General features: G+C 38.6%; 1 protein-coding gene across 1 annotated transcript; it reads right to left on the bottom strand.

Moving 5' to 3' along the window:
• Nucleotides 1-2,102: 2,102 nt before the first annotated feature.
• Nucleotides 2,103-5,870, bottom strand: LOC108368297 (transcription factor SPT20 homolog). The gene is made up of 2 exons (XM_017623139.1): nt 5,789-5,870; nt 2,103-3,347 (listed from the first exon to the last, which is right to left on the bottom strand). Exons 1-2 carry the CDS (start codon nt 5,801-5,803, stop codon nt 2,103-2,105), a joined length of 1,260 nt encoding a protein of 419 aa, XP_017478628.1. The 5' UTR covers nt 5,804-5,870.
• Nucleotides 5,871-11,648: the final 5,778 nt, after the last annotated feature.

Below are 11,648 nucleotides of genomic sequence, written 5' to 3'. Positions count from 1 at the left end.
CTTGAACGTAGTTTAAACGATGAAAATTTAAACGAAAGTGAAAAAAAATGCTGCAAATACTTGAAATCAGATTAGTGTATGGCAAATTTGTATTACGAAGTACTATATACTAAGACAAGTAATTTTTAAACAGACTTAAATTTTCATATAAGAATTTAAGAGTACCGTTAATTTCTTAATGATCCAATGATCGGATCTGAACCAAATTAGAATGAGGCCACCTCCGAGGTAAAACCTTTAAAAAAATAATCATAGAAATCGGTCGACATGGTCCAAAGGTATGCGGTAAGATACATAAAAAAATATATATTTTCTGACGAATCAACCTATTTCCTTTTAACCGATTCAACAAAAAGAGAAGGAATATTTTTGTTTACTTATTTTATATATATGTTACCGCATAACTTTTGACCACTTTATCCGACGAATTAATAACCTTATAATTTTTTGAGGTTGGTTAAAAATAAACCTTGAAGTGGTTTCAAAAATGTTACTTCGATTTAAAAAATAGTTAAAAGATATCTCAAATACGAGATGCACTTTTCGTTAAATGTTGCAACAAGTTTCTATGATATATCGTACAAATGCTGGCAAAGTGTTAAATTCCCATCTAAAATATTTCAGAAGTTTAGCATGCGATCTCATCAAAAGTGAAAATAAATAGCATGAAGTACATAAGTAAACAAGTAATTTTTAGCAAAAAAAAAACAGACTTCAACTCTCATATAAAAAAAATATATATATATATCTCATGATCCACTGATCGGACCTTAACCAGATTAGTATTGAACCACCTCTCCAAAATTATCGAAATCGGTTGACGTGGTCCAAAGTTAGGCGGTAACATACGTAAAAAAAAAACTGATAACCTCCTCCTTTTTTGGAAGTCGGTTAAAAATGGGGATGGAATTAAGACCGCCTTCTTATTCCTTCAGCGGCCTAATTTCACTTTTCTGAATTATACCTGCCCAAAAATACCTTGGATGGCGTAGCCCGAGTTTAAAATTTCTCGGTCAAAATGTTAATTTCACCCCATTTTAAAATGGGTCCCAAGGGGTCTGAAGAAGGAAGGGCAACATTTATTATAGTTTGGACTATGCTCTTTCTAATAAGTGGGTTTTGAGGTACCATACCGTCTCCATTTCTACCACAAACCATTGTTCAAATAACTGATTATTTCCCAATTCATTTTTTGAATGTGGTTTAATTTCACTTTTCAAAATCAATCAAAACACACGGACTTATTTCACTTTGAGATCGCGGCCTAATTTCACTTCGAACTAACCCTAAGTGATCCCGAACTAAGCGGAAAATTGTGTTGAAGTGTTTCTGAAAAAGGCTTGAACTTGGAAAGAAATGATCTCCAGAAAGTCTCAAAACGGTGCCGAATTCTCCCTTACTAGTTCCAAAAGGATCCCGAAATATTCCCGAACATGAGAAGTTCCTTAAATAGTGGTGAACCAGTCCCAAAGGGGTTCTGAACTAGTCTAAAAAATGCTGGGCCGGTCGTCGAATAGGCCAGAACTTATCCCAAAATAGTTCAGAAAAAAGCTTGAACTTGTCTCGAAATGATCTCGATTAAGTCTTGAAACTGTCCCAAAATGGGCTCATACTAATCCCAAAATGATCCCTAACTAGTCCATAAATTTTCCTTAAAGAGTCCTGATTTATTCACGAAATGACCCTGAAATAGTCCTGTAGCTGTCCTGGAATGGTCCTATTTAGCCCTGAATTCTTACTAGTCCAGAAACCATCCTGAAATAGTTCACAGAAAAAGCAATTACAAACTTTATGCAAGGTAACACGAGAAGCAGTTAAGCATTTTCAATTGGGTAATTCTAATTCTACCAATAACGAGAGCTAAGGTGCTTACACATCGAGAAGTCTGATGAGCGGATGAGACGATCTCCAAAATCAACAAATATCTTACTTAGACTTTGTTGCTTTTTCCATTTTTCTTAAAAACAAATCATGGTATAAAGCTCCATAACACTGTTGAAATAAATTGTAGATCATTTTAAAAATATATACATATTTTATTTTAATTTAATTATGCTACTGATACATAGATAAATTAACTATCAAATAAATTAAAACTATTTTTACTCTGCAGGCGGCAAATATTTCACCGGCGATACTGTAGTTGCCTCCGCAGGCGCACTCTTCTTCGCAGGAAGTTGGCGTGGCTCAATATCTGCGAGGGAGCCAACGAAATTGTGTGTCGGTACAACACCTTCGTAATTGAAGTGATTGGGGCCATTGAGCGATTCGTATTGCGCTTGAATGGTGCGCTGAGCCTGTTCGGCCTCTGCAGGTGTGCGATACTTTACGAACACAACTTCTGGTTTTTGCGGAGAAGTAACGCGCTGTTGTTGTAATTTATCAGCCAAATCTTCGGCATTGTGTTGCTTCGTCAGCACATAAATGGCAGTTTGTGAATTCTGTGCCTCCTTGGCTAATTGCAGAGCTGCTCTCTCAAGACCATTCTGTTCAGGTGCTTTGATAAAGAGAACGCGTAGCTTCTTTTTGATTTTATTCAGTTGACTTTCGAAGTCGTGTGGCATTTCATTGTCTTCTTGTGGTGCTGAAAGATAATAGAATTCCTTGTAGTATTGCGCTGGTACGCGAGTTTCGACAGATACAGTTGTAGGCTGGTATTGCGCTGGTTCCACAGCCGGTGGAGGTGGTTGAGCAGAGGAATATTGTACTGACTGTTGCTGTTGCTGCACGGATTCTAGCTGTGGTTGAGCTTGAGGTCGGAGCTCCGGTTGCAATTGTTGTTCGGTCTGAAATTGTGGTTGAAGCTGTGGTTGAGTTTGTTGTTCAGTTTGCTGTTGTAGTACAACTGGCTGTAGTTGTGTTTGAGTTCCAGATTGTGGCTGTTGCTGTGCCTGTTGTAGTTGTGGTTCAGGTTGTGGTTGAAATAAAGTTTGTTGCTGTGGCTGTATTTGTACAAATGTTATTAGTGGTTCCACTGTATTTGGAATTTGTTGTTGCTGAACTGGCTGAGCCAATTCTTGAGTTTGCTGTTGCGACAACACTGTTTGACTGACAAGCTCTTGTTTCGTTTGTTGCTGTTGCTCATTTCTCACCAGTTGTTGTACCTGTTGTAGCGCCGCGGCAAAATTGTCGCTAGGTTGAGTTACCGTTTGAGAGAGCACAGGTACAGGCGGTTCTGTAATAGTGATAACTTGATGCTGAGCCGATGATTGTTCCTGTTGATTTGCAAATTGTTGCAATAGCTGCAGTTGTTCATATGTGAAATCCCCGCCACCATTTGGTCCGATGTGCACTTGGTAATTGTATCCTTGTGGAGCCGTTGCAGCTATACCAACCAACAGTGATAACTGAAAAGAGAAGCGTAAGTGAGGTTTAGTGTTTGAGTTTTTCAAAATATTAGCTAAATAATGTTTAATATTATTTTATTTGCTCTCTTTCAAACGACATGACGAAATCTTTCTTAAAGTTCTTTACTTCCAGTGAAGGCAGAGAAAAATGGTTTAACTGCATTCCCTGGTTCTAGAGCACAGTACTGGCGGGTTTGAGGATGTAAACAAAGGATTTCGTCCATTGCTACCAGCTCCCCTTAGGTACAAATATTCGTCCACCGGAAATTTCTTAAAACACGAACACTTATGAATTTTTTCATCGTAGAGTTATAGGATTTATGTAATAATATCAGTCTATTCCACACGCCTCGATTTAAGATATTTCCACCATTCCATCAATAAATCGGGGTTCGGGAGGTATTGGCAGTACGTCTGAATATAGCCGTTTCACAAGCTGGCCGCAATTATTTTGTTATGAGTAGCATCTGCTTAAGCTTTAGGATGGATTTCAGATAAGGTATCGGCTTAACATTCTACCACGAAGAAACGGAAGGGCATCTGGTTCGAACCCTTATTCTGCGCTCGTTTTGGAAACGTTGGATACCTAATTGGAAGCAAATTCGTAAGTAGGTTTTCTGCTGCATATAATTTGTTTGAGACGCGTAGAAGTCCCGGCGAATATATTTGTCTGCATATGCAATCCCAATATCGTATATGTAATAGAATATATATATATAATACTCGATAGTGATTATTTAAGGACACTACCCAAGCCTTCCTCAACAGCTCTTGTGTGTCATTGTGTTTTCCAAAATTTTCAACATAACCGGACAGAGGTTTATTAATNTGTTATGAGTAGCATCTGCTTAAGCTTTAGGATGGATTTCAGATAAGGTACCGGCTTAACATTCTACCACGAAGAAACGGAAGGGCATCTGGTTCGAACCCTTATTCTGCGCTCGTTTTGGAAACGTTGGATACCTAATTGGACTTCGTAATCTAATCGGACAAATTCGTAAGTAGGTTTTCTGCTGCATATAATTTGTTTGAGACGCGCAGAAGTCCCGGCGAATATACTTGTCTGCATATGCAAATATTTTCCCCAGGCTTCTCTCGCTATTGCTACTTTCATACCCCTTACTGATCTATGGACTTACTAGACGGAGCATAACAGGTGAGTACCCTGTCGACTTTTGCCCTGGTTTCCAATATTCTAATTGTCCTTATCTCCGACTTTCCAGACATAGCTAGAGGTAGTTTTGGCAATTTGTTCTTTACTATTTGTACAGTTTTTCGGTACCATTTTCACATGACTTCATTAGTCCTTATTTTCTGATGCGGTGATTTGAAGCGCTCCTTCACACAGTGCACATTTCAGAGCTCTGCCCACACTCTCTGTAGAGGGCTAAACTCTTTACAGCTTCTCTGCACTTTAAAGCTACTTGACTGAAGCTCCATCAGTTAAAGTAGCTTTTCTCTCTCTCGTAATCTCTCTGATACGACAAGGCGTGCGCAGATGAATTGGTTTACTTTGGACGTTGAATTATACAAGAATACTGATAATGAACCACCAAACCATTCGGTCAAAGAGTTTTAACTGTTTCAAGCACCCCCCTCTTTCGATCACCGACAACCAAACAGCTATTGATTACCTATAGACCTAACTTTACGAAGCAATAAGAGCAAATCCTGGATCTCAAATTCAACTAGAGGCAATCCCAATATCGTATATGTAATAGAATATATATATAATACTCGATAGTGATTATTTAAGGACACTACCCAAGGCTTCCTCAACAGCTCTTGCGTGTCATTGCGTTTTCCAAAATTTTCAACATAACCGGACAGAGGTTTATTAAACTATCATCCATGAATTTCCTGTTCTTATATCCTTTGTCTATTCTCGGTGTCTGGTTTCTGTATCTCGCTTCTATCTCTCTCTCTCGGGTTTTTTATCTCAGTCCCTATGTCTGGTCACTATCTCTGGCTCTAGCCTATATCTCTGTCTCTTGTTCGTGGTCTCTATCTCTTGCTCTTGTTTCCGTCTCCTGCCTCTCTCTCTGTCCCAGATCCCTGTCCTCTGTCGCTGTATCTGGTCACTGACTCTGGGCTCTGATCGCGGTCCCTGGACTCTGTCTGTGGTCTTTATCTATGCTTCTGATTCCTGGTCTCTGTCTCTGGTTTTGCCTTTGCTTCCTGGTCTCTGTCTCTGGTTTTTCCTCTGCTTCCTGGTCTCTACCTCTAGGCTGTGATCTCTGTCAATGGTCTAGCTCTCTGGGCGGCTATGCGTGAGATCTCGAAAATTCTCACATGTTTCTTTTACCTATCGAGATGCAGCCACCCATGGAAGTCTACTTTAATAACTTTCACTGTTGTCAAACACAACGCGTGTTCATACTATCACACCCTTAGCGTGATTTATTTAGTTTTTGTTTTACTTCATTTCACTGCTCACTCACCACCAGCACACGCATCTTCGATTTGGTTGAAGTTTATCAAAAACCCGTGCAAACTACGAGGATCACCTCCTTAAGTCTTCACAATGTGAAATTTCAAATGTAACTGTTAATCATCACAGACAATAGTGCACTTTTTATATGTCGGCAAAATAACCGAGCGCGACAGTTAACAAATAACAGGCAATCGAAAAAATCATTCAACAGCGTACAAACTTTAAATTAAGAAATAAAGAAAAAAATCACAATTAATACAAATACAAATTATAAACGACTTTCTGACTGATAAACTGCCCTACGTAAAATATGCATACATTTTTTTTCACTGAGGCGTCTGTGTTTTTTTTTTTTGTATTTGTATCCACTTATCTGCATACTCATTTAGGGATTTACTTTTATGACCAAAAGCAGAAATGTCTAATTTAGCAAATTTTTAAATGCAACAATACCAACTGATGAAAGGTGCTGATGCAGCTGACTACCCCATTCATAATAATGAAAGAGTATATCGGCTTAGCAGACAAGCAGACAGGCAAGCAGCGTGACGNAATTTTTAAATGCAACAATACCAACTGATGAAAGGTGCTGATGCAGCTGAATGGGGTAGATAATGAAAGAGTATATCGGCTTAGCAGACAAGCAGACAGGCAAGCAGCGTGACGGCATGAGCGGGCGTTTGGCGTGAATAATGTCAGCTCCAGATCCGATCTAGTCCGACAGTCCAGTTAACTAAACCCATATTTTGTGATTTGGTGCAGCAGGTGACGCGTGTCCCCCGATGTTTGTCAAAAGAAACACTTTTTATTATATACATATTTACTAAAGTGAATACGGTGGGTCAAAAGTAGAGTATGCAGTGAAAATTTAAACTTATACTTAACAATGGCGAAGTGTCTTGCGTATATGTACTTGGAGAAAGTTAACCTGGAACAGATCCACTTGCACATGCGCACATTTGACACCAATTCGTAAGTGAAAAAGTTGCCTCAACGCTATCGAATGCAAATATCCAGCTAAATAAGTCTTGTAAAATATTTAAGTCCTCTTTTCCTTAAAATCACATAGCCACATATAATGCAAATAACTTACAGATGACGTATATATGATTATTGAAAATATGAAAATAAACAACAACTTTATAAATCAGCAGTGAAAGTTCTGAGCTACATATAATTTTAAACGACTTTGAAATGTTACCGCATAACTTTGGACCACGTAAACCGATTTCGATAATTCGTTTTTTGTCGGAAAGCAGTTGCATTACTCGTTTACTTAAAAATTACTTGTTTCTTTGTTAATTTACGCAAACTACAAATAAATCGGAGCACAACAAAACACAAANCCTTAAAATCACATAGCCACATATAATGCAAATAACTTACAGATGACGTATATATGATTATTGAAAATATGAAAATAAACAACAACTTTATAAATCAGCAGTGAAAGTTCTGAGCTACATATAATTTTAAACGACTTTGAAATGTTACCGCATAACTTTGGACCACGTAAACCGATTTCGATAATTCGTTTTTTGTCGGAAAGCAGTTGCATTACTCGTTTACTTAAAAATTACTTGTTTCTTTGTTAATTTACGTTTTCCGTTTTATCATTCTCTTTAAGGCATGATTTTCAGCTTAATTATTTAACTGCGGATCTAGCCTAGCAACAGCTAGCTCCTTCTCCACGCACATGCCATTAAGGGATGAGTGGACTGGGTTTGAAGGAGGAACTGGTGAACTTTTACACGGACCGGTCGAAGCTTGAGGAGGGGTCTTTTCCAGGCAGTACCCCATCAGCCTCAAGTTTAGGCTTCTAGATCATGGTAGAGTTTTTCAGGTGGATTTTGTTTCAGTTAAGGAAGAAGTCGATTGGCTGCCGTTGGTCGCGCTAGCAGTAATGACGGTTAACATCTACTCAGACAGCCAGTCAGCAAACGGAGTCTTCTTGGATTTGCAATGATCTCCCTTTTCTACTTGTGGACTTCTTCTTAGAAAGATGGGCTTAAGGTCAATTCAGAAAACGATGTCAGAAAACCACAGCTTGCGATACTGGGAGGTAATTCTGCCTAGGGGTGGACCGGAGACGGTCTAGGGACCTTCCTTATCTACTTGTGGACTTTTCTTGGAAAAACGCACAGCGGGTCAACTCAGCGAACGTTGGGTAAAACCAAAGCTTGCTCTAATGCGAGGTCATTCTGGCTAAGGGTGGAGCGGGAGCGATGTAGGGATCTCTTTAGGGTTCTCGACTCTGGTTTGGGTACTGACTCGCCACTGTGCTATCGGAATTTATGCAGTGAGATTAAATATCATANCTTGCTCTAATGCGAGGTCATTCTGGCTAAGGGTGGAGCGGGAGCGATGTAGGGATCTCTTTAGGGTTCTCGACTATGGTTTGGGTACTGACTCGCCACTGTGCTATCGGAATTTATGCAGTGAGATTAAATATCATACCAGACCCCTTTCGTCGCAACTGCATGGAGGACGATGAGGTGGAATCATTTCAAAATTTCTTCCTGAACTGCCCTATGCCCTGCCTATGTTTTAGCAACTATCAGCTGCCATATTGGGCAGCCGAGGCATTAGATAATATCAGTAGAAGGGTAAGCGTGCTTATATATCCCTTCTTCCATATCATTATAAAGGTCATACAGCTCATCGTTTCATCATCTGCGGTATTCGCCGTTAGAATGGAGCAAAGCAAAACTTCTTTTAATTACAAAAGGAGGATTATCATCTCAAATAGATCCCAATGAGTTTTGACCTGTTAACCATAACCATAAGTATATAGAAGCCATAGTTAAATATCAGTTCCAAGTAAAACTCTCGGTACTTTTTGTGGGAACTATTCGACTTCTGTTGGGAACATTGCGAGCAGGTAGGCTTAGAAAGGTACGCTATAGATCCCAGTCCTATCATATCATCCGATTAACGCGGATGCATGCCAGCAGAATGGTATTTTCAATAAAATACTACAACCGAATTTATTGCTACTACAAGAAAATTGAGAACGCTGAACACTTTCTCGNACCATAACCATAAGTATATAGAAGCCATAGTTAAATATCAGTTCCAAGTAGAACTCTCGGTACTTTTTGTGGGAACTATTCGACTTCTGTTGGGAACATATGCGAGCAGGTAGGCTTAGAAAGGTACGCTATAGATCTCAGTCCTATCATATCATCCGATTAACGCGCATGCATGCCAGCAGAATGGTATTTTCAATAAAATACTACAACCGAATTTATTGCTACAATAAGAAAATTGAGAACGCTGAACACTTTCTCTCCCACTGCGCAACCTTAGCTAAACTTGAGATGACGATGTCTGAAAAAGCTATGCGATTTTCGAGGCTCCATGGTTATTTCCAAATGGTTCCAATTTGGGATAAGAACAGCCATTCAAATTTAACATAAAAGCTCAGCTAGTCTAGGATTAATTTTTTGTTTGTTTTTTCTTAAAATAAACTTAAGATTCTAAAATTTCGAATTTGAACTAAGAATCGGTTTTCATATATTTTAACAGGTTTGCCAAAATCTTGGGTTAAGTAATGTAACTTTAATTAATAACTGAGCCTTAACTATAGGAAACGAGTTTGAAAGAATTATGCGAAAACAAAGATTACGTGTAGTAATAAAAACTTCGAAATGCGCCACTGTGTATTGTGATTATGTGGTATAGTACAAATGATTTACATTTTCGATTTTATGTGCATTCCATTACTTTTATGTTAATTTAATGGTATCACCAGCTTTGGAAGTGTTATGAACTATNAAATGCGCCACTGTGTATTGTGATTATGTGGTATAGTACAAATGATTTACATTTTCGATTTTATGTGCATTCCATTATTTTTATGTTAATTTAATGGTATCACCTTAAGAAGAAGCTTTGGAAGTGTTATGGACTAGTATACATATAATAACTAAATATTAACAAATAGATTGTAAACACGCTATTTTAGATAAAGCTATTATTAACCGGTTACGGGAAGAAATTAAGGCAATTATCTGAAATCGCGAATCTAAAAGTGTAGGTAAAATGAGAATTAGTCTCGGAAGTGGTACCAGGTAAAAGCTAGCAACAGATTAACAGCACAAAATCCATAATTTTCGGTATTCAATTTTTAACTCGTTTTTGCGAGATAAGATATAATTAAGAAACCGAGATGTTAAAATGGATATTCTTCTAGAAGCCTTACAGTTTGCCCAGATGATAGTTCAGCCTGCAGTGCCCTGTAAGTGGTTCTTGGATAAGCTCATAAATTACGTAAGGCTTCGAAAAATCCTTTGGAATGGAAGCGATTCTTTGAGCCTCTTCCTCCTGTCTCACTAGGACAGAGAGTGCCCTTTTTCGCATGCTACATAAAAGTTCTGCGGCGCTGAAAGGGGTAGATCCTCCTTTCTTTGCAAGTCTATCGGCAATCTGATTTCCTTCAAAAAACCTAAACTAGATTGGTCAGGCCAAGAGCGTATGGCTTACAAAGGCAATCCATCACCAATTAATATGCTTCCTGATGAGAGGTGATGACTTCTGTCAAGATAAAAATTTTCTGATTCGAGAAATTTTCGTTTTTAAATTTGTATGAAACGTTTTACTTTTAAAAACGTTTTGATCCAGGTTTTGCACCAGCCTTTCAGACAACCAGCGCTCCATTCAGCTATAATTTTTATATATGCGTGAACGCTGAAAGCCACAATACCAGAAAAGCGTGGTGAGGATTTAAAAACTAAGTGTGGCCCAAGAAACAAGTTTTTCGATAGCGCGTCGTTTTAAGAACGTGGTACCGTCTTATAGCTCAAAATGGTATATTTTGCATTTAGATATACAAAGCTCAGGCCACAAAACCACTGAAGGCATCTGATCATTCACAGTGTCATGTATACGGTTCGTTGCAACCGATAATTAAGTTAGGNATAAAACAGATAAATGAAAGGCTTCCAAATAAATACGAATGACATAGGAGAGGCTTGAGAGCAGATGAGTGAGTAAAGTGTAATGCTCTTTAATAACGTTCGATCAGCTAAACATCGTTCAGCTATGTGAAACTCAACAGCTGTGTCCATCCATTTGGTTAATGAAAATAGAAAGAAGAAATGTAATTACCATAAACACTCATGCGCATAATTAAATCGTTTTTTTGTGCTGGTTTGAGACAAGTGACAGAGCAACCGAAATATGTAGCAAAATAAACTGCGTATAGTGTTTCGTTTTGTTTTCTAAAGCGTGGACACAGGTGATTAGAAAAAACCGATGCATCGGACGCTTTCGATATTTATCGATGCATCGATTAATTTTTCGGCACATCGATTAATTTTTCGGCACATCGGGTTTTATGCTAGCATTTTTTCTACTTGCTACCACCAGAGGGTTTCGAGTTGAATACTTTCAGTGCTAGAGCATCGGAGTACATTCGAACGACATGGCCAAGCCAGCGGAGCCGCTGTATTTTAATTCGCTGCATTATGTCCATGTCGTTGTAAAGCTCATACAGCAAATCTTCCGCAAAGTCTTTGTCCCGAATACTCCAAGAGCCGCCTCATCGGTTGCTGCCATTGTCCATGCTTCTGCGCCATATGCCAGCACGGGCATAATCAGTGACTCATGGAGTGTAGTTTTCGTACGTCAAGCGTTTAGCGGGGATGCCAAATTCAGACATAGCGGCGTATAGGCAACTCCTTTGAGTGCTGTCGAAAGCTGCTGTCGTTATCTATATCTTCTATATATATATATATATAATAGATATGCAAAGGGATCTTTTGGGCTGTCAGATTAAAGGGCTTGGGCTGTAGATGTGCAACATGGTTTTACTTTTTCGAAAAGAGTTGCCACCTGTTAAATAATTAAACTCAAATGATTAAATA

This window comes from Rhagoletis zephyria, unplaced genomic scaffold, assembly GCF_001687245.7.
Source record: "Rhagoletis zephyria isolate East Lansing unplaced genomic scaffold, Rhagoletis_zephyria_1.1 Rzeph_scaffold_03057, whole genome shotgun sequence".
NCBI lineage: Eukaryota > Metazoa > Arthropoda > Insecta > Diptera > Tephritidae > Rhagoletis > Rhagoletis zephyria.
This window is presented reverse-complemented; position numbering and strand designations above follow the sequence as displayed.